Source organism: Buteo buteo, chromosome 30, assembly GCF_964188355.1.
Source record: "Buteo buteo chromosome 30, bButBut1.hap1.1, whole genome shotgun sequence".
NCBI lineage: Eukaryota > Metazoa > Chordata > Aves > Accipitriformes > Accipitridae > Buteo > Buteo buteo.
Genome location: NC_134200.1, coordinates 492,196 through 514,261, shown reverse-complemented (window position 1 = coordinate 514,261; position 22,066 = coordinate 492,196). Strand labels below are relative to the sequence as shown.

General features: G+C 67.8%; 3 protein-coding genes across 4 annotated transcripts; all 3 read right to left on the bottom strand.

Moving 5' to 3' along the window:
* Positions 1-438: 438 nt before the first annotated feature.
* On the bottom strand, positions 439-8,108 carry OTUD5 (OTU deubiquitinase 5). Its single transcript, XM_075018586.1, is given in 11 exon segments — positions 439-1,133; positions 1,728-1,841; positions 2,386-2,469; positions 2,472-2,586; positions 2,722-2,739; positions 2,741-2,908; positions 4,264-4,412; positions 4,936-5,092; positions 5,508-5,572; positions 5,719-5,812; positions 7,216-8,108. Coding segments are annotated over 11 exon segments (1,659 nt in total). The 5' UTR covers positions 7,792-8,108; the 3' UTR covers positions 439-1,014.
* Positions 8,109-8,781: 673 nt separating this feature from the next.
* On the bottom strand, positions 8,782-10,606 carry EBP (EBP cholestenol delta-isomerase). 2 transcript variants are annotated; one of them, XM_075018625.1, is made up of 5 exons: positions 10,561-10,606; positions 10,044-10,350; positions 9,605-9,641; positions 9,380-9,510; positions 8,782-9,270 (listed from the first exon to the last, which is right to left on the bottom strand). In XM_075018625.1, the coding sequence occupies exons 2-5, from the start codon at positions 10,333-10,335 to the stop codon at positions 9,062-9,064; spliced, it is 669 nt and encodes a 222-aa protein (XP_074874726.1). In that variant the 5' UTR covers positions 10,336-10,350; positions 10,561-10,606; the 3' UTR covers positions 8,782-9,061. The 2 variants fall into 2 exon arrangements, with proteins under 2 accessions (XP_074874726.1, XP_074874725.1); XM_075018624.1 differs by lacking the exon at positions 10,561-10,606 and having other exon boundaries at positions 10,044-10,513.
* A 1,925-nt stretch (positions 10,607-12,531) lies between these two features.
* On the bottom strand, positions 12,532-21,598 carry CCDC120 (coiled-coil domain containing 120). Its single transcript, XM_075018475.1, has 10 exons — positions 21,549-21,598; positions 20,184-20,276; positions 19,257-19,362; positions 18,632-18,734; positions 17,868-18,518; positions 15,984-16,025; positions 15,729-15,891; positions 15,519-15,626; positions 14,085-14,490; positions 12,532-12,961 (listed from the first exon to the last, which is right to left on the bottom strand). The coding sequence occupies exons 1-10, from the start codon at positions 21,572-21,574 to the stop codon at positions 12,890-12,892; spliced, it is 1,770 nt and encodes a 589-aa protein (XP_074874576.1). The 5' UTR covers positions 21,575-21,598; the 3' UTR covers positions 12,532-12,889.
* Between the last annotated feature and the right edge of the window lie 468 nt (positions 21,599-22,066).

Sequence of the window (22,066 nt, the reverse complement as noted above, 5' to 3'; positions counted from 1 at the left end):
GGGCCCGGAGCCCCAAAAATGGTGCTGGGGGCTACCCAAAAGGGGCTCTACCCCCCAAAAAGCTTTGCCCACCCCCCCGGACACCCCAAAACTGCCCCAGGGCAAAAGGGCAGCACCCCCAAAACTGCTCTACCCCCCCAAAGCTCTTCTACCCTCCCAAAACTCTTCTACCCCCCCAAAACACTCTTCTAACCCCCCCCAAAAATCTTCTAACCCCCCCAAAAACTCTTCTAACCCCCCCCAAAAACTCTTCTACTCCCCCAAAACTCTCCTACCCCCCCAAGGGGTTTTAATCCCCCCTTCCCATAGTGGGGGGGACAGAAAGACCCCCAAAATGGCTCTGGAAGAAGCCAGCCCCCCCCCAAAAAGGTGTGGGGATACCCCCATCCTGCCCTGGGGAAGGTGGGGGGGGGCAATGAGCCCCTCTCCCCATGAAGAGACAGGGCCGGGGGGGCTGCCGGGCATCAGTTTAATAACAGGGTGCAGGGGGGGTGTTGGGGGGGGGGGGCGGTGTCGGGGAGCAGCACCCCCAGCCTCACCTCGCACCCTCCCCCACCCTGGGGTGCTGGGGGGGGGGGGGCCGGGATGCTCCAGGAGGGGCAGGGGGGGCAGAGAGGGGGACCCCCCCCCCTTCTCCCCAAACAGCAAAATCCCCACTGGGACAGAAAGGGGAGACCCTACAAAAAATAGGAGCCCCCTCCCCCCTTGCCCCCCCTCCCCACCTCTTCCCCCAGTCGTTCCAGCTGTAATTATGCAGGGGGGGCGGGGGGGGCGCTTCTCTCACCCCCCCCCCAAAATAGCCGAGGTTTGTCCCGCGGCGTCCAGCGCTGTGTCCCCCTTCCCTCCCCGGCCAGGAGGCGTCCTAGGAAAGCCGGGAGGGGGGGGGGTTCCCCAAAATAAAACGCCTCCCCCCCCCCCCAGCCTGGGCCGCCATGCACCTAGAGGTCCCTGGGGGGGCCGGGGTGGGGGGGCGGCGGGGTGGGGGGGGCCGGGGCGCAGTCCGGGGGTTCAATATCAACTCTTGTCAGCAGCGGGGTCTCTGTGGCGGGAGGTCTTCATGGTCTCCAGGTACTCCTGCTGCGAGACGGCCAGCACCGACGCCAGGATCTCGTCGTCCTCCCAGTCGTTGAGGCCTGGGGAGGCCGTAAAATTGGGGGGGGAGGCCACAAAATTGGGGGGGGAGGCCACAAAATTGGGGGGGGAGGCCACAAAATTGGGGGGGGAGGCCGTAAAATTGGGGGGGGAGGTGGAGTTTAAGTGTGTGGTGGGGGGGTAAAATGACCCCACACATCCCCCCCGGCATTGCCCCAGAAGGGACGGCAACAATCCCTGACTTGGGGGGGGGGGGGGGGCTGGAGCTTGGCTACCCCCCAAGTGAAGCTTCTCAAGCTCCCTCCCAAAATTTGAGATTGTGTCATACCCCCCCCCACGCCCCCAGACTACAGCAAAAGGGGACAGATCCCCCAGCAGAGAACTTTTCCCCCAAATCCAGAGCGCTGCCAACCTCAAATCCCCAAAACTCAACATTCCCCCCCAAAACCATGACACAACATCCCCAAAACCAAGGTCCCCCCCCCAAGCTCAGACACACACCCCCAACACCCCAAAACCGACAACCCTAAATCTCCCCCAACCCTAAACCCCACACCCAGACCCCCCACAACTCCAACCCCAGCCCCCAAACTGAGACACCCCCCCCAATCTCAGATCCCCCCCCCTCCACTCACCGAAGGCAGTGGGGGACATCTGCTGCATGATGGCACGGCACTCCAGCGCGGGGTACAGGGACACCAGTGGGGGGGTGGCCCGGCCCCCACCCGCCCCCAGCTGGCTGCTGGTCCCTGTGGGGCAGGCACGTGGCGGGGGGGGGCCCAGGCACGCCAGCCCTGAGGCCCCCCACGGCACCCACCTACCCCCATTTGCCCCCCCCCTACCCCATAGTAGCCAGTCTGGCCCCCCCAGCACCCCATAACTCCCAGTTTGGGGGCCTATAACCCTCCCCAGCACTCAGCCTGGGGCTCCCTCACCCCCCCCCACCCCATAGTAGCCAGTCTGGGCCCCCCAGCACCCCATAACTCCCAGTTTGGGGACCCATAACCCTCCCCAGCACTCAGCCTGGGGCTCCCTCACCCCCCCCCTACCCCATAGTAGCCAGTCTGGGCCCCCCAGCACCCCATAACTCCCAGTTTGGGGACCCATAACCCTCCCCAGCACTCAGCTTGGGGCTCCCTCGCCCCCCCAGCACCCCATAACCACCAGTATGAGGCCCTCAACTCCCTTTAACAGCCACCTGACCCCCCCCAGCACCCTATAGCACCCCACAGCACCCACTCCGAGTCCCCCAGCACCCAATTTGTCCCCCCCCCAACCCCCAGGAGCACCCACCTGGGGCACAGGGCGAGGGAGGCTTGCCAGCCGGGGGGGCACCGGGCGAGGGGGGCTTGGGACCGGGCGCCTCGGGGTGCAGACCGGGTGCTCGGGCGAGGGGGCTGCGCTGCGGGGCCGGGGCGAACGCCCGCTCCACTCCTCCAGGCCGCTGGCCGCCGCCGCCGTGGCCGAACTGCACGTGGCGCTGGCCTTGCGGGGCTACGGGGAGACGTGTCAAACCCCCGCCGCGGGCTACCACGGTCCCGGGGCAGGTAGCCAGGGACCCGCTGAAGGAGAGGGGGGGTCTGCAACAGTCCGTAACCCCCCTGGGGAGGGGGCGACGGGGCTCCCCACCTGCCGGGCCTGCTTCTCCCTGGTCACGTAGCCACTGGAGGTAGGACTCGCGGGCCACCTGCTCCTCGATGGCCTCGTTGGTGGCCTCCCAGTCGGTCGCCCGCTTTTTGTCCTCCAGCATCTGCTGCTCGATCCAGGATTCCTCCGAGGTCTTGATGGCGCTTTTCATCAGGGACTGCTCGGCCAGCTGGAGGGGGCGGGGCCAGGCTTGGACACGCCCCCTCCGGCAGGAAAGCTCCACCCCCCCATTTTGGCAGACAGGTCCCCAGAGCAAGCCGCTAGTGGAGGGAGGCGTGGCCACGCTAGGCCACACCCCCCAGTCCAGCTGGGGGTGGAGCCTCAGTCACACTTCCATTAAGAAGACATAGCTCACTACAAGCTCCACCCCCTTCGGTAGGCCCCACCCCCCTCCAGAAGGCTCCCACCCCCCAGCTCACTCCTGAACAAGGCCGCAGCAGGGGGTGGGGCAATACTTAGACACGCCCCCACACAGACCACGCCCCCAACAAGCCACACCTCCCAGAGCCAGGCTCCACCCCCTGGAGACCCACCACTCCTAAACCGGGGCTCCCACCTGGGGGTGGGGCCACGCTTAGACACACCCCCTCAGACAAAGAAGGCTGGTGCAGGCAGGGCTGAGTGTGGCCACGCCCCCTCCGTGGCCCCACCCACCCATAGGACCGCCCCCAAAGACCCCCAGTTTGAAGGGGCACAGCCCCAGCCCCACGGCAAGGGGATTCCTGCACCCCCCAGCCCCACTGACCCCCAGTTTGAAAGGGGGCAGCCCCACGGCAAGGGGATTCCCGCGCCCACTGACCCCCCAGTTTGAAGGGGGGCACCCCCAGCCCCACGGCAAGGGGATTCCCAGACCCCTCCCAAACCCAAAGACCCCCAGTTTGAAAGGGGGCAGCCCCACACCAAGGGGATTCCTGCACCCCAAAACCCCACAGGCCCCCAATTTGAAAGGGGGCAGCCCCACAACAAGGGGATTCCTGCGCCCCCCAACCCCACTGACCCCCAATTGGAAGGGGGGCACCCCTAGCCCCGTGGCAAGGGGATTCCCAGACCCCCCCCAACCTCACTGACCCCCAATTTGAAAGGGGGCAGCCCCACGGCAAGGGGATTCCCGTGCCCACTGACCCCCAATTTGAAGGAGGACACCCCCAGCCCCACACCAAGGGGATTCCCAGACCCCCCAACCCCACTGACCCCCAGTTTAAAAGGGGGCAGCCCCACAGCAAGGGGATTCCTGCACCCCAAAACCCCACAGGCCCCCAGTTTGAAAGGGGGCAGCCCCACAGTAAGGGGATTCCCGCGCCCACTGACCCCCCAGTTTGAAGGGGGGCACCCCCAGCCCCATGGCAAGGGGATTCCCTGACCCCCCCAACCCCACTGACCCCTAATTTGAAAGGGGGCAGCCCCACGGCAAAGGAATTCCCGTGCCCCCCAACCCCACAGACCCCCAGTTTGAAGGGGGGCACCCCCAGCCCCACACCAAGGGGATTCCCAGCCCCCCCCCCGGCCCCCCCCAGCCCCACTGACCCCCGGTTTGAAGGAGGGCAGCCCCAGCCCCACGCCGATGGTGGCCTTGTTGGGGTTGACGACGGAGTTGTAGTGGATGTTGCGGTGGTAGCTGACGCGGATGGGCTCGTCCTCGTTGTGCTGGATCCCGTGGAAGGTGTTGATGGGCTCTGCGGGCACCCCGTCAGCACGGCGGCGGCCCCCGCCGGCCCCCCCAACAGGACCCGGGGACCTACAGGGACCCCCCACCCACCCCCGCAGCCACCCAGGGACCCCACATCAGCACCCTGGGGTACCCACGGGAAAGCCCCCTACGACACCTTGGGGAGCCCGGAGACGCCGTGGGAAGCCCCCCAGCACCTCGGGGAAGTCCACGTCATCACCCTGGGGGGTCCCTTGGGGACCTGGGGGGTCCCTCGGGGACCCCAGTGATCCCTAAAGCACCTTGGGGACCCCCCAGAGCGCCGCTGGGACCTCCACGGCACCACAGAGGAGGACTCCCCCCCTCCCCAGCATCCTGGAGAACCCCAAAAAACCACAGGGACACCCCAACAGCACCCTGGGAAACCCCCCAGCATCCTGAAGAACCCCAGAAAAACCACAGGGACACCCCAACAGCCCCCCGGGAACCCCGGCGGTGTCTCAGGGACCCCCCCCCCCCGCCGTCCCCACGGCCCCGCGGGGCGGACGCACCAGTGCCGTACTGGTAGACTTCGACAGGACGGTTGTACATCTCGGCCATGGCTTGCATCTCGATGTGGTTGCCGTGGCACGTGCTTTTGCGCTTGCGGTTGATGTAGGTGGTGAAATCCTCCGTCACGTAGTTGGAAAAATAGTCGGCGTTCTTCATCTGGGGGGGGGGGTGAGGGGACGTCGGGGGACGACAGGGGACGACGGGGGTTATGCGGAGCACGGGGACACCCTGGGACCGCAGGGCTGCCCCAGGGACCCCGAGAACATCGAGTGGGGGAGCTCCGTGGACGGGGGAGCCCTGGGGACCTCAGGAAACACCCGGGGGACATCGGGGGAAGGTGGGGGGGGGGACAGCAGCCCACTCTCCCCCCCCCCCAGTGCTCTGAGTGCCCTCCCAGTACGTCTGAGCACATCCCAGTACCTCTGAGAACACCCCAATACCTCTAAGAACACCCCAGTGCCCCCCATTCTCCTTCCAATCCCCCTCCAGAGGATCCCAGCGTATCCTTGCACCCCCCAGGACCCCCAAGTGCCCCCCCAGTCCCCTCCCATCGCCCCCCCCAGCGCCTCACCAGATAATCCATGCAGTGCTTGCGCACCACCTCGTGCATGTCCTGGTCTCCGTACACCTGGTCGGCTGGCGGCACCCGGATGGGGAAAAAAAGGGGAAAAACACAAAAGGGACAGCGAGGGGGGGGTGTCAGCCCCCACCCAGAGACACGTGGAAGCCCCGTGTTGGGGTGGGGGCGAAGGGAAAGGGGGTGGGGGGGACACAGGGCTCACCCACAGCCCGGAACAAACAAGCACCGTCCTCTTTCATGCGCTTGATGATGAAGCCTTTCTTCTCCCGCAGCGCCTTCTCGAACCGGTGCTCCTGCTGGAGACACAGCCGGGCTCGGCACCGGCACCCGCACACCGGGGGGGGGAACATCAGGGACCCCCCCGGGGGGAGGGAGGGTCTCCTGGGGACCCGACCCCTGTCCTACGTGGGGATGAACATGGGCGAGGGGGTCCCGTGGGACACAGGGAGAGACACGGGGACAAGGGGGGTTCCTGGGGGGGGGAACACGCAGCGGGGACAAAACCCTCGTGTGAGGAACGCGGCCAGGGGGGTGACAACAGGGGGCAACTGAGAAGACCCTAAACACCTTCTGTGCCACTCGGGGAGACCCTAAAACCCCTCCGTGCCACTTGGGGACACCCAGGGAGACCCTAAACCCCCTCTGTGCCACTCAGGGAGACCCTAAACCCCCTCTATGCCAATCGGGGAGACCCAGGGAGACCCTAAAACCCCTCCACGCCATCCGGGGAGACCCTAAACCCCCTCTGTGCCAATCGGGGAGACCCAGGGAGACCCTAAAACCCCTTCGTGCCACTCGGGGACACTCAGGGAGGCCCTAAACCCCCTCTGTGCCACTCAGGGACAACCGGGGAGACCCTAAACCCCCTCTGTGCCATTCAGGGAGACCCTAAACCCCCTCCGTGCCACTCAGGAACACCCTAAACCCTCTCCGTGCCACTCGGGGATACCTGGGGAGACCCTAAACCCCCTCCATGCCAATCAGGGACACCCGGGGAGACCCTAAACCCCCTCTGTGCCATTCAGGGAGACCCTAAACCCCCTCCGTGCCACTCAGGAACACCCTAAACCCCCTCCGTGCCACTCGGGGATACCTGGGGAGACCCTAAACCCCTCTGTGCCATTCAGGGAGACCCTAAACCCCCTCCGTGCCACTCGAGGACACCCGGGGAGACCCTAAACCCCCTCCGTGCCACTCAGGAACACCCTAAACCCCCTCCGTGCCACTTGGGGATACCTGGGGAGACCCTAAACCCCCTCTGTGCCATTCAGGGAGACCCTAAACCCCCTCCGTGCCACTCAGGAACACCCTAAACCCCCTCCGTGCCACTTGGGGATACCTGGGGAGACCCTAAACCCCCTCTGTGCCATTCAGGGAGACCCTAAACCCCCTCCGTGCCACTCAGGAACACCCTAAACCCCCTCCGTGCCACTCAGGAACACCCTAAACCCCCTCCGTGCCACTCGAGGACACCCGGGGAGACCCTAAACCCCCTCCGTGCCAATCAGGGACACCCGGGGAGACCCTAAACCCCCTCTGTTCCACCCGGGGAGACCCTAAACCCCCTCTGTCCCACTCAGGGAGGCCCTAAACCCCCCCCGCGCCACTCGGGTCCCCCCGGTTTTCCCCTGCCCTTCCCCCAGGCGTCCCCCCCTCCCGGTTCCCGGTGCCCCCAGACCCCCCCCGCCGGTCCCCGAACCTGCTCGGCCGTGGCCGGGTCCATCTCCACCCGCCCGGCCTCGTACTCGTCTTCGCTGTTGTAGCCGCCTCCCGCCTCGTCGGGGCCGGGGCTGCCGCCGGGGCCCATCCCCAGTCCCAGCCCCATCCCGCCGGGGCCGCCGCAACCGGGGCCTCCGCCACCGGGACCGCCGCTGGGCCCGGCCCCGCCACGCCGCCGTCGTTTGCTGTGTCCGGGGCCGCCTCCTCCTCCTCCTCCGCCGGGCCCGCGGGGTTCGGGCAGGCCCAACGCCGCCGCCTCCAACCCCAGCAACGACCCGGGACCGTCCCCCGCCCCGGGGCCGCCGCCGACGGGGCCTCCGGGACCGGCTGGGGGGGGCGAACCAGCGGCCGGTAACCCGGCCCAACCCCTTAACGGCGGCGGCGGCGAAGCCCTGGGCCGCGGTCCCCCGACGCCACCGGGACCGACGGACTCGCCCACGCCACCGGGGCCGCGCTCGGGGCCGGCGTCCGCGCCGCGTTCGGGACCGGCGTCCGGGCCCGAGTCACCGTCACCGTCGGGCGCCGGTACCGGCTTCTTCTTCGGGAGGATCGTCATGGCGGGGAGCGCATGGGGCGGCGGCGCCGGGGGGTGGGTTGGAGGGGGGGGGGGGGAACCGGGACGACGACGACGACGGGGATGGACCGGGACGGACCGGGGAGGGCGAAGGGGGGGGACCGGGAGGCCCCGCCGGGCCGCGGGAGGCGCCGGGGGCGCTGGTGCTACCCGCGGAGCCGGGGGGGCCTCGCCCAGGCCCCCCCGCGGTAGCGGCGGCGAGGCCGGAGCTGTCGGGCCGCGGGAGGCGGGCGGGGGCGCTGCCGCCGCCGGGCCCGTGTCAACATCAACAGCGGCGCCCTCTGACCCCGCCGCCGCGCTTCCGCCTCGCCCGCCGCCCGCCTTGCCATTGGCCGGCGGGGTGTGCGCTTCGCCCCCATTGGCCGGAAGCCGGATCGGAAGTCCCGCCCCTGGCGGAGGCCGGAGGGGAGGGGTGGGAGGGGGAGGGGGCGGGACCGCCGTCGCCCAGGCGACGGCGCGGCTGCTCGCGGATTGGGTGAAGGGGGCGGGGCGCGGTCGGGGCGGGGAGGGCGCCGATTGGGGCGAGGGCTGAGGGGCGGGGACGGCCGGGGAGCGGGCTCTGGTTGGGCGGCGGAGGGGGGAGAGGCGGGGTTCGAGGAGGATGCGGGCGCTGATTGGCTAGTGAAGGAGAGGGCGCTGATTGGGCGAGGGAGCGGAGGCTGATTGGGCGTTCTGGGGAAGGCGGGACTTAAGGAGAGAGCGGGCGCTGATTGGCCGCCGCGCCACCGGCGCCTCATCCAGCTTCAACGCGCCGGGAGCAGCGAGAAAACCCCTGGCGCCCATTGGCCCGAGCCTAACCCCGCCCACCCCGCCCTCCCATTGGCCACGGCGGGCGACCTAATTTCCCATTGGCCGAGGAACGGCGGAGGCGGGGCCGACTCGCCACGCCCTCAGCCTGCCCCCGGGTGCTGTCAATCACCCGCAGACCACGCCCCCTCCCTCTCCCAGCCGCCCCCAGCACAGACCCACGGCTCCGTTTCCAGCTCATTTATTAAAACCCAATCACACAACCCCGCTAATGAGGTTGGACCCCCCCCCCTCCAGGGGGTCCCAGGCATTCAGGCCGCTGTCCCTGAGCTCTTGCAGAGCCGGGGGGGGGGGGTTTGAAAACAACCCCAGCACCTTGATCACCCCGATGGGACGCAGGCACGCGCCCGATCCAGCTCCGGAAAACTCCAGGACTCCCCAGCGCCAAATTCGCCCCGAGCAGCCCCTCGGCGGTGGGGGGGCGTCTCCCGGCTGGCGTCCCGGCTCAGTGGCCCTTGTGGCGAGGACGGTCGAGGGCGCGCTGGGCGGCAGCCAGGCTGCGGCAGGCGTCGATGAGGAGGGCGCCGGGCACCAGCACCCACACCCCGTTCAGCCCCACGAAGTAGCCCCAAAAGTAGAGGGGCCGCGGGTCGCTGTGGGTCCAACCTGCCCGAGCCTCCGTGGCAAAGTACAGCACGTCCCCGTAGAGCTGACCTGCGTGCGGGAAGGGAGATGCCGTCGGGGAGAGCCGGGAGGTTCCGGGGATGCGGGCGGCCTCCCCCTTACCCCTCTCCCCTGAGTGTGCGGGGGTCCCCAGGCATACCGAGGGAGACGAGGAGCTGCAGGACGTAGCGGGTGGGGTGGCGGCGCAGGAAGGCGAGGAAGGTGAGGAAGCTGAGGGGACCCCAGGCCCAGGCGGTCACTGTCTCCATGGCGACCGTGAAGTCATCGCTCCTGGAAAGGGGGACGCACACACGCAGAGCGGGATCAGCCCGGACGCCCGGGTCCCTCAGACACCCCTCCCTCCCCGTCCGCCTCCCCAACTCACGTCACGTAGCGGCTGTCGGCTTTGGCATACTCCTTCCCTGCGGGCAGCACGGGGTTGACAGGGTGACCCAGGCAGCCAGGGCGGGCAGGTGCCCCCCCACACTCCCCCCCAAAGGACCCAGACACCCAGGGGAGGGCAGGTGCCCCCCCCCCCCCCCAGAGGACCCAGACACCCAGGGGTCTCCCAACCCTGCCCCACAGCCCTCTGGCACCCACATGTCCCCCTCCCCAGGTGTCCAGGGAACCCCCTTTTCCCTTCAGGGCCCACGGATGCCCCAGGGGACCCCTCCCCAAAGGCACCCAGGGGGTCAGGACCCTCCCCAGGGCACCCAGACCCTCCCCAGGGCACCCAGACCCCCCCTGAGGAGACCCAGACCCCTCCCCAGAGCCCCCTTATACCCTCCCCCAAGGACCCCGAACGTCCCCGCCCCGGTGCTCACAGACGTCGGCCAGCAAACCGGTATCGGCGGGCAGCTCCCGGTGCCGCAGGCTGAAATAGCCCTCCAGTATCCCATGCACCCCCGCGCACATCAAGAACCAGCCCAGCGCCAGGCGGCGGGCGGGGCTTCTCGTTGCCCCTCCCCTCGCCCCGCCCAGCGCCCAACCCAGAGCCAATAACCCCGCCCCGGCCGCCGCTACCGCGCCTGCGCACTGCCAGCCGGGACGCTCGCTGGCCACGTAACCCGGCAACGGCAGCGAGCGCGGCCAATAGGGATGCGCCGTCGTCGCCATGGCAACGCCGCTGCGCTGTGAGAGGGGGGGGGAAAAAAGGCGGAAGTGGGAGGGTGAGGGAGGGGGGGAACCGGCTTCACCCGGATGGCTCCTTACCGGACGCCCCCCTCCCATCCCGGCACCCCCCCCCTTTTACCGGAGGGGTTCCCGGATTTCGCCCGGTTGCCCGTTCCCCCCCCCTCCCCCCCACCGGCCGGGCCTCCTCCGAGCGCTGCCGCCCCTCACCTCAGCCTCGCCGCTCTCCCGCGCGCCGCCGGCCCGCGCCGCTCCCTCCCCCGCCTCGCCTCCGCCCCCTCCCCTCCCCTCGGCCAATGGGAGCGCGCCGCCGCTCGGCCGGCCAATAGCGGCGCGCCCCACCCTCCCCTCTCCGCCCGCCGATTGGTCGCTCCCGCCTCTGGGGAGACGTGGGACCAGGGGGCGGAGCGGGGCGGAGCCTTTCCGCCGGGGCGGAGCTTCACAGCGGCGCGGTTTCGCTTGGGGGTGGGGCTTCGTCGGAGGGGGGCAGGCCGTTAGCCTAGGGGGCGTGGCCCCGTTTCGGGGGCGTGGCCTCGCCCTGGAGTAGGATTGCGCCCTGGAGGCGTGGCTCCGTCGGGGGGGCGTGGCTCCTCCTCTAGTGGGCGTGGCTTATGGCCATTGATAAAAGCTTCCCATTTTCTATATAGGGGCCATGGGGACCCCCCCCCGGCTCTATAGGGGCCCCCAACCATACAGAGGGCCTGTGCTCCCTCCCAGGGCTGCGTGGGGGCCCTATGGACCCCCCGGGATGTCCCAGCACCACATAGACCCCCCCCCGGGGGCTGATAAAGAGCTATATGGGGACCCCCCCCCAAAATACGAGGGCCACATCGCCACCCCTGGGCTGCACAGACCCCCCTATAGGAATATGTAGGGGCCACACAAATCCCTCCCAGGGACATATAGACACCCCCAGGGCTCTATAACCCCTCCCAGGGACATATAGACACCCCCAGGGCTCTATAACCCGGACATATAGACACCCCCAGGGCTCTATAACCCCTCCCAGGGACGTATAGACACCCCCAGGGCTCTATAACCCCTCCCAGGGACATATAGACACCCCCAGGGCTCTATAACCCGGACATATAGACACCCCCAGGGCTCCATAACCCCTCCCAGGGACGTATAGACACCCCCAGGGCTCTATAACCCCTCCCAGGGATGTATAGACACCCCCAGGGCTCTATAACCCCTCCCAGGGACGTATAGACACCCCCAGGGCTCTATAACCCGGACATATAGACACCCCCAGGGCTCTATAACCCCTCCCAGGGATGTATAGACACCCCCAGGGCTCTATAACCCCTCCCAGGGACGTATAGACACCCCCAGAGCTCTATAATCCCTCCCAGGGACGTATAGACACCCCCAGGGCTCTATAACCCGGACATATAGACACCCCCAGGGCTCCATAACCCCTCCCAGGGACGTATAGACACCCCCAGGGCTCTATAACCCCTCCCAGGGACGTATAGACACCCCCAGGGCTCTATAACCCGGACATATAGACACCCCCAGGGCTCCATAACCCCTCCCAGGGACGTATAGACACCCCCAGGGCTCTATAACCCCTCCCAGGGACGTATAGACACCCCCAGAGCTCTATAACCCCTCCCAGGGACGTATAGACACCCCCAGGGCTCTATAACCCGGACATATAGACACCCCCAGGGCTCCATAACCCCTCCCAGGGACGTATAGACACCCCCAGGGCTCTATAACCCCTCCCAGGGACGTATAGACACCCCCAGAGCTCTATAACCCCTCCCAGGGACGTATAGACACCCCCAGGGCTCTATAACCCGGACATATAGACACCCCCAGGGCTCTATAACCCCTCCCAGGGACGTATAGACACCCCCAGGGCTCTATAACCCCTCCCAGGGACATATAGATTTCTCCAGGGTTACACAGACCCCCCCCCCAGGGGCGCACGACTAGATCCCCCAAACACATTTACGCGTTTATCCCCATTTCTCCCCAAAATATAAGGATGGTTTTAGAACCCCTACAGCATACATAAGTCCCCCCCCAGGAATATGTAGGGTCCCCTTTTCCCCCCCCCCAGGCCGTATAGACGGACTCACCTCCCCAGGGCCATCCAGGAGCTACGGGGTCTGCAAAGAAACCCCAAAACGGCGCCGTTTTCCCCCAAAAAAACGAGCCAGGCGAGGCGATGGCAGCAGGTCCCTGTATTGAACCCGGTCCCCCGCGGCCCCCTCCCTCCTTCCACCCCCCCCCCCGCTGCCGGACCCCTGTTCCCGAGGGGGGGGGACATGCAACAGGGGCTCCCCAAAAACCAGCCGCTCGCCAGGAGCGGTCCGGGGGGGGCCCCAGGGGTTTGGGGGGTTCCCCCCCCAATTTTGGGGGATCCCCACCCAAATTTGGGGTTCCCCCTGCAATTTTGGGGGATCCCCACCCAAATTTGGGGATCCCCCACCAATTTTGGGGATCCCCCCCCCCCCACGTAGGAGTGGGGTACGGAGCGATTCCGGGAGCGTGACCCCCCCCTTCTTGGAATTTGGGGGGGGGGGTGTCACACCAAGGTGCCGGGGGGCTGTGGGTCCGTGGTGGGAGGGGGGCGGCCGCAGGGGGGTCCCCCGAGGCCCTGGTGGGGGCGGGGATGGGGAGGAAAAAAAAAAAAGGTGAAAAAAGGGAAATGAAGAGAAAATGAAGAGAAAATGAAGGAAATAAAAATTAAAAAAAAAACCACACAAAAAGATGGCAAAAACAACGGGAAAAAAAGAAAAAAGAGAAACAGCAATTAGCCCCCCCAAACGTGGCCCCCCCCCCGTCCCCTGCTGGCCCTCCCCCCAGAGCCCTGGGGATCAGACCCCCCCCAAAACCTGGGGGACACCCCCAAAACCCAGGACCCCCCCAAAACCCAGGACACCCCCCCAAAACCCCAGAATTAAGAGAAAAGATGGAAAAAAAAGAGAAAGGGGGGCAGGAGAGACACCCCCCCCCCAAGAAAAAAGCAGGGATGCTGGGGGGGGGGGGGAGCCCTAGAATTGGGGTTCGGAGGGAAATTGGGGAGGGGGATTCCCTGGGGGAGACCCCAAATGGGGGGGGGGCTGGGGAGATTCTGGGGGGGGTCCCTGTGAGGCTCAAGGGTGAGATTTTGGGGGGGGGGCAAAAGGGGAATATTTGGGGTGTCCCCTCAGGGGCTCTGTGGGGTGCGAGGGGTCCCCAAGCCCGAGTCTCCAATTTGGGGACATTTGGGGGTCTTGAAGGATGGGGGGGGGGGCAAACTGGAGTTATTGGGGTGCCCCCCGCCCTCTTGTCCTCAAACCGATGACATTCGGGGGGGGGGTGTCCCGAAAAAGGGGGGGACATTTGGGGTTCCCAAAAGGACGTAGAGTGGTCCCATTGGATGGGGGGGTCCCCAAAGGCTGGGGGGGTCCTAAAGGTGGGGAAGGTCCCAAAGGCTGGGGGGGTGGCCTAAAGATGGGGGGGTCCCAAAGACTGGGGGGGGTCCCCAAAGACTAGGAGGGGGTCCCCAAAGGCTGGGGGGGGCCCCAAAGGCTGGGGGGGGGGGCTCTAAAAGACTGGGGGGGTCCCCAAAGGCAGGGGGAGGTCCCCAAAGGCTAGGAGGGGGTCCCCAAAGACTGGGGGGGTCCCAAAGACTGGGGGGGGGGTCCCCAACCCGGGGATTTCAGCCTCCCTGGGGGAGGGGCTCACCCAAACGGCCCCCCCCCCCCCTTAAAAGAGGGCGCGCGATACCCCCGTACCTGGGCGCCAGGGCCCCGGCGTAGCTGAGCGAGTGGGGCAAACCGGGGGGTCGCGGCGGCGGGGGGGCCAAGCGGGAGCGGGGGGGGGCTGCTGGAGGCGAGAAGGCGGGGGGGGGGCCGCCGCCGGGGGGGTCCCCGTGTGTCGCAGGTACCAGTCCCGCAGCCCCTCCAGCGCCAACCACTTCTGACTGCGACGCTGCTCCGCCGACGGGGACCCCCCCGAGCCCGGGGCGGTTTCGGGGATTTTCGGGGGGGCCCCCCCAATCGATCAAAGCCTCCGAACTGTTGCTGCGACGGGTGCGGGGGGCCGGCGGCGGGGGCGGGGGGCCGGGGAGCGGGGACCCCCCAGTTGCGAGTCTTGGCTGCCGGACCAGGGGCGGGGGGGCAACCCCCGGGCGCCTCGGGGCTGGGCGGGGGGGGACACGGGGTGAGATGGGGGGGCTGGGGACCCCCCCCGCGCATCCCTACCCTGCTCCCGAGCCCTGAAATTGCCCCCCAGCCCCCCCAAATTGCCCCTCAGCCCCCTCTTCTCACCCACAACACCCCCCCCAAGCCCTGAAATTACCCCACGCCCCCCCAGATTGCCCCCAGGACCCCCCAAATTGCCTCTCAGCCCCCCTTCTCGCTCATAACACCCCCCCAAGACCTAAAATTGCCCCACACCCCCCCAAATTGCCCCAGGACCCCCTAAATTGTCCCTCAGCCCCCTCTTCTCACCCACAACACCCCCCCAAGCCCTGCAATTGCCCCACAACCCCCAAATTGCCCCCAGGACCCCCCCAAATTGCCCCAGGACCCCCCAAATTGCCCCTCAGCCCCCTCTTCTCACCCACAACACCCCCCCCAAGCCCTGCAATTGCCCCACAACCCCCAAATTGCCCCCAGGACCCCCCAAATTGCCCCAGGACCCCCCAAACTGCCCCTCAGCCCCCTCTTCTCACCCACAATGCCCCCCCAAGCCCTGCAATTGCCCCACAACCCCCAAATTGCCCCCAGGACCCCCCAAATTGCCCCAGGACCCCCCAAATTGCCTCTCAGCCCCCTCTTCTCACCCACAACACCCCCCCCAAGCCCTGAAATTGCCCCCCACCCCCCAAATTGCCCCTCAGCCCTCTTCTTCTCACCCACAAACACCCCCCCAAGCCCTGCAATTGCCCCACAACCCTCAAATTGCCCCCAGGACCCCCCAAATTGCCCCAGGACCCCCCAAATTGCCCCTCAGCCCTCTCTTCTCACCCACAACACCCCCCCGAGCCCTGAAATTGCCCCCCACCCCCCCAAATTGCCCCTCAGCCCTCTCTTCTCGCCCACAACACCCCCCCCAAGCCCTGCAATCACCTCCCGCCCCCCCCAATTTCCCCCCAGGACCTCCTATTGCCTCTCAGCCCCCCCTTCTCACCACAACACCCCCCCCCCCCCCCCAAAAACGCTCACCGGCAGAGGGGGTGCCCGCGGGCGCAGGGGCTGCGGGCCAGGACGGGGGTGGCCGGGACGCTGCGACCCTCGAAGCTGGAAGCGCTGCGGGGCAGGGTCCGCGCCGGGCTGGGGGGGTGACGGCACCCCGTTAAGGGGGTGTGGGGGTCTTTGGGAGGGGGACACGGGGGTGGGAAATGCAACGGAGCGGGGGGGTAAGGGGACGCGTACCTGGCGGGACTGGCGAGGGAGCTGCGGCGACCGGGTCCCCCCACGGCGGCCTCGGGGACCCACGGCGGTCGGCGGTCGGGGCTGCCGGATCCTGCCCGGGGGGGGCGAAGGGCGGCCGGTTCCGCTCGGGGGGGGTTTTGGGGGGGTAGGCCCGGTAGGGCCCCTGTTGGGGAGATACGGTGGTGGAACCCGGGATTCTGGGTGGTCCCCCCCTCTGTCCCCATGGGGGGGGGAACGCAGGCGTCCGGCGCTCACCGTTCTCCAGGGCGGGCAGGTCGCAGAGGGACCCGTTCTCGTCTGGGGGAAACAAAAAAGCGAGGGGGGAGGTGTCAGCGCTGACGGGGACCCCCCAAAACTGCAGCCCCCCCCCTCCCGCTCCAGGCCAGGCTTTTCCCAGAAGCTCCCCCCGCCATGCTCTGGGGATGCCCCTATCTCCCCCCATGCTCTGGGGACCCCCCATGCTTTGAGGACCCCCTGACACCCCCCTCTCCATGCTCTGGGGACCCTCTAGACCCCATCGTATTCTCTGGGGACCCCCCAATCCCTCTTCCTGGTACTCTGGGGATCCTCCAAACTCCCCCCCCCATGCTCTTGGGACCCCCCTCATGCTTTGAGGACCCCCTCACACCCCCCTCCATGCTCTGAGAACCCCCCCACCCCTCCTCCTTGTGCTCAGGGGATCCTCCAACACCCCCCCCCCATGCTCTGCGAAGCCCCCCCATGCTCTGGGGACCCCCCAATCCCTCTTCCTGGTGCCCTGGGGACCCTCCAACACCCTCCCCATACCCTGAGGACCCCCCCCCTGTGCTCTGTGGACCCCCGACCCCTGCTCCTGGTGCTCTGGGGACCCTCCAACACCGCCCCCCCATACTCTTGGGACCCCCCCACCCCTCCTCGGTGCTCTGCAGACCCCCCAGACACCCCCCCCCCCATGCTCTGGGGACCCTCTAGACCCCCTTGTGTGCTCTGGGGACCCCCCAATCCCTCTTCCTGGTGCTCTGAGGACCCTCCAAACTCCCCCCTCATGCTCTTGGACCCCCCCCATGCTTTGAGGACCCCCCCCATGCTTTGAGAACCCCCTGACACCCCACCCCATGCTTTGAGGACCCCCCCCATGCTTTGAGGACCCTCCGACACCCCCCTGTGCTCTGGGGACCCCCTGACCCCTGCTCCTGGTGCTCTGGGGACCCTCCAAACTCCCCCCTCATGCTCTTGGACCCCCCCCATGCTTTGAGGACCCCCCCCATGCTTTGAGGACCCCCTGACACCCACCCCATGCTCTGGGGACCCCCCCCATGCTCTAAGGACCCTCCAACACCCCCCCTGTGCTCTGGGGACCCCCCGACCCCCTGCTCCTGGTGCTCTGAGGACCCTCCAAACTCCCCCCCTCATGCTCTTGGGACCCCCCCCATGCTTTGAGGACCCCCTGACACCCCACCCCATGCTCTGGGACCCCCCCATCCTCTAAGGACCCTCCGACACCCCCCCTGTGCTCTGGGGACCCCCCAATCCCTCTTCCTGGTGCTCTGAGGACCCTCCAAACTCCCCCCCTCATGCTCTTGGGACCCCCCCATGCTTTGAGGACCCCCCCCATGCTTTGAGAACCCCCTGACACCCCACCCCATGCTTTGAGGACCCCCCCCATGCTTTGAGGACCCTCCGACACCCCCCCTGTGCTCTGGGGACCCCCCGACCCCTGCTCCTGGTGCTCTGGGGACCCTCCAAACTCCCCCCCTCATGCTCTTGGGACCCCCCCCCATGCTTTGAGGACCCCCGCCATGCTTTAAGTACCCCCTGACACCCCACCCCATGCTCTGGGGACCCCCCCCCATGCTCTAAGGACCCCTCTGACACCCCCCCTGTGCTCTGGGGACCCCCCCCATGCTCTAAGGGACCCTCCAACACCCCCCCTGTGCTCTGGGGACCCCCCGACCCCTGCTCCTGGTGCTCTGGGGACCCTCCAAACTCCCCCCTCATGCTCTGGAGACCCTCCCACGCCTTAGGACCCCCCCCCCCCCTCCTCTGAGGACCCCCTGACACCCCCCCCATGCTCTGGGGACCCCCTGACCCCGCTCTGGGGACCCTCCAACACCCCCCCCGCCATGCTCTAGGGACCCCCCCGACCCCCCCGGTACTCACCGTGCGCGGCGGCGGCGGCGCCGAGCTGTGCGCGGAGCTGCCGGAGCCGTTGGGCCGCCTCGGCCTGCAGGCGCTGCCGGCGGCGCCGCTGTTCGGGGGGTAACCCCGGGGCGGCCGCCAAACGCCGGGCGGCTTCTACGACCTGGAGCTGCACCGCCACCTCCCGCCGAGCCGCCCGAGCCGCCTGCGGGAGCCGGGATCGGGCACGACGGGGGCCGGGATCCCGCCGGCACCGGGCCGCCGTACGGAAACCGGGGAGGGGAGGGAGACTAGGCCGCCGTGGGGGGGGGACGGCAGGGCGCCGCCATGATGGGGGGACAGGGCGCCGCCATGCGGGTACGGCGGCCGCGAAGGGACAATAAGGGCCAGGTGTAGGGGTACGGCGCCGCGAAGGGACAATAGGGGCTAGTCGTGAGGATACGGCGGGCCGCGAAGGGACAATTAGGGCCAAGTGTAGGGGGTACGGAGGCCGCGAAGGGACAATAAGAGCCCGCTGTAGGGGTACGGAAGCCGCGAAAGGACAAAAAAAGCCGCTCGTAGGGGTACGGGGGCTGCGAAAGGACCAAAAAGCCCCCCCGTAGGGGTACGGGGGCCACCGGGGGGGGTTAAAGAGGCCGTGAGGGGACGCGCCCGGGTGGGATAGGGGGTACGGGGCGGGTTAAGGACGGTTTTGGCCTCCCTCTCCCCCCCCCCAGCCCTCATTCCTCCCCCCCCCCTTCTCCACCCCTCCCCCGGCCCCCCCCATTTCCCCCCCTGCCTACCTCAGGGAGGGGGCCCCGGGGGGACCCCCGGCCCGACGGCGTGGGGGGGCTGGGGCCTCTCGCCAGGCTCCAGGGGATACTCGGGGGGCAGCTTCCCCGTCAGCTCCTGCGCACAGGCGGGGGGGGGGGGCGATGGGGGGCCGGGGGGGGGGGTGGGGGGTGGGCTAGGGGCCTCTAGGAAGGGAGGGAGGGGTGTTTTTTGGGGGGGGGGCCCCAGGGAGTTTGGGGAGGGCTGGAGGGAAAGGAGGGGAGGGCTATAGGGGTCCCGGAGGGGTCTATAAGGGTCCCGGGGGGGTCTATAGGGGTCCTGGGGGGGTCTATAGGGGTCCCGGAGGGGTCTATAGGGGTCCTGGGGGGGTCTATAGGGGTCCCAGCGGGGGCCGGGGGGGGGATAGAAGGGTCTGGGGGTGTCCCGGGGTGGGGGGGGGGGCTGTGGGGATCCCGGGGAGGGGCCCCAGGGGGCTGAGGGGGGGGGGTCCTGGGGTTGGGGAGGGAGCCCCGGGGGGGGTCAGAGATCGGGGGGTGGTTCTGGGTGTCCTGTGGGTTGGGGGGGGCCCTTGAGGGGGTGGGGGTGGGGGGTGGAAGAGGGGTGGGGGGGGTCAGAGGTGAGGGGTGGGGGGTGACTCACGGCCTCCTGCAGGCAGAGGCGCCGCAGCTCCCGCAGGCGCAGCCCCAGGGCCTGGCGCAGCCCCGCTGCCGCTCCCGCAGCTCCTGCAGCCGCCCCGCGGGCGCCCCTGCGCCGGGCAGAGGTCAGGGGGCAGAGGTCAAGGGGGGGCAGGGGTCAAGGGGGGGCAGGGGGCAGAGGTTGGGGGGGAAAAAGGTCAGGGGGGCACCAGGGAACGGAGGTTGGAAAGGCCGGAGGTCACGAGGGGGCAGAGGTCATGGGGCAGAGGTTGGGGGCAGAGGGCGGGGGGGCAGGGGGTCAGAGGTTAGGGGGGGCAGAGGTTAGGGGGTCACCAGGGAACAGAGGTTTGGAAACGCCAGGGGTCACGAGGGGGCAGAGGTCGAGGGAGCAGAGATCAGGGGGCAGAGGTCAAGGGGGTCAGAGGTTGGGGGGTCAGAGGTTGGGGGGAAGAGGTTGGGGGGTCACCAGGGAATAGAGGTTGGAAACACCAGGGGTCACGAGGGGCAGAGGTCATGGGAACTGGGGGTCAGAGGTCACAGGAACCATGGGTCAGAGGTCAAGGGGGCAGAGATCAAGGGGAAGAGGTTGGGGGGGGCACGAGGGGCAGGGGTCGGGGGGGAAGAGGTGGGGGGGTCACCAGGGAACGGAGGTTGGAAACGCCGGAGGTCACGAGGGGGCAGAGGTCAGGGTCACTGGGGGGGCAGAGGTCATGGGAACCGGGGGTCAGGTCATGGGAACCGGGGGTCAGAGGTCACCAGGGTGGGGGGCAGCAGGATTTTTGGGGGGAGACACCCAAGGCCAGGGGAGCACCGTGGGGTTTTTAGGGGGGGAGTGAAGCGAAGGGCGCGGCAGGTCGGTCGGCGACCCGGCGGGGTCAGAGGGCGCGAGGGGCGGCGGCAGGGTGGGGTCAGAGGTCAAGGGTCATCGTACCTGCAGGGCTGTAGGTGCCCGGGGGGATGATGTGGCCCCTCACCTCCATCGCGGGGCGGACGGGGGGCCGGCACCCATCGGCCCCCCCCGGCGCTGCGGGGAGACGGGAACCCCGACGTTCGCTGACCCCCCCCGCCACGACCCCAGGGGTCCGGGCAGGGTCAGAGGTCGGAGGTCATGGCCCTGGGGGTCGTGTGTCCCCCCCTGTTTCCCGTTCCCCCCCCCCCCCTCACCTCCTGCCCGGACCCGCTTCCCGGCTTTTCCTCCCGCTTCCGCCTGCCCGGCCCTCCCCGGAGGATCTGGGTGGTCCCCTCCCCGTCCTGGGTCCCGTCCCCCCCCCAAAAAAAAAGGGACACAGGGCTCTGAGGGTCCCTGTCCCCCCCCCCCCAAAAAAAAAAAAAAAAGGATCCAGAGCTCTGGGGGTCCCTGTCATCCCCCCCCAAAAAGGGACACAGGGGTCTGGGTGTCCCTGTCCCCCCCACACCAAAAAAAAAAAGGACCCAGGGTCTGGGGGTGTGTCCCCCCCAAAAAAAGGGACACAGGGGTCTTGGGGTCCCCCCCCCAAAAATAAAAGGGACCCAGAGGTCTGGGGGTCCCTGTCCCCCCCCCAAGAGGGACCTCAGGGTCTCGGGGTCTCCCCCCCCAAAAAAAAGGGACCCAGGGATCTGGGCCCCCCCCCCAAAAGAAAGGGACCCAGGGGTCTGGGGCTCCCCGTCCCCCCCCCAAAAAGGGACACAAGGGTCTGAGGATCCTATAACCCCCCCAAAAAAGGGACCCAGGGGTCTGGGGGTCCCCCCCCTAAAAAAAAGGGACCCAGGGTTTTGGGGGTCCCTCCCCCCAAAAGAAAAGGACCCAGGGGTCTGAGGGTCACCCCCTCCCCCAAAAATGGGACACAGGGGTCTGGGGTCCCCCCCCCAACAAAGGGACACAGGGGGTCTGGGGGTCCCTGTCCCCCCCCTCAAAAGGGACCCAGGGGTCTCGGGGTGTCCCCCCGCAAAAGAAAAGGGACCCAGGGGTCTGGGGGTCCCCCCCTAAAAAAAAGGGACCCAGGGTTTTGGGGGCCCCTCCCCCCCCAAAAAAGGACCCAGGGGTCTGAGGGTCACCCCCCCCCCCCCGAAAAGGAACACAGGGATCTGGGGGTCCCACCCCCAAAAAGAAAGGGACCCAGGGGTCTGGGGGTCCCTGTCCGTCCCCCCCCAAAAAAGGGACACAGGGGTCTGAGGGTCATCCCCCCCCCAAAAAAAGGGACCCAGGGATCTGAGGGCCCCCCCCCCCCAAAAAAAAAGGCACCCAAGGGTCTGGGGTCCCCCCCCAAAAGGGACCCATGTGTCCGGTGTCGTCCCCCCTCCCCAAAAAGGGACTCACGCCTCCGAGCCCCGCTCGGGCCCCATGGTGATGATGGGGGGGGACCAAGGGGACTCAGTGCCCCCCCCCCCAAAAACCCCCAGTTTTCCCACAATGCCCCTGAACCCCCCCCCCCCCCTTACCTTGACCCAGCGGGTGCTGCTCTTGGGGGGGGGGGTGGGGTGTCCCGTCCACCCCCCAAAATTGGCTGAGACCCAGGCGGGCTGGGACCCCCCCCCCCCAAAAAAAAACCAAACCACAAAACCACACTTCACCCCCCCCCAAAAAAAAAAAAAAACCAAAAAAAAAACCCCAAAGCGGCTTCGGTGCTGGGGGGGGGGACGAAGAGTGAAGCCTCTGGGTGGTTTTTGGGGTTTTTTTGGGGGGGGGTCTTAATCCCCCAAAAAAAGGATCCAGGTATCAAGGGGGGGTCTTACCCCCCCCCCAAAATAAAAGGGAGGCAGGGAGCCAAGAGGGGGGGTCTTAACCCCCCAAAAATTAAAAATAAAGGCCCAAGCGGGAGCGCAGGCCTTCCCCCA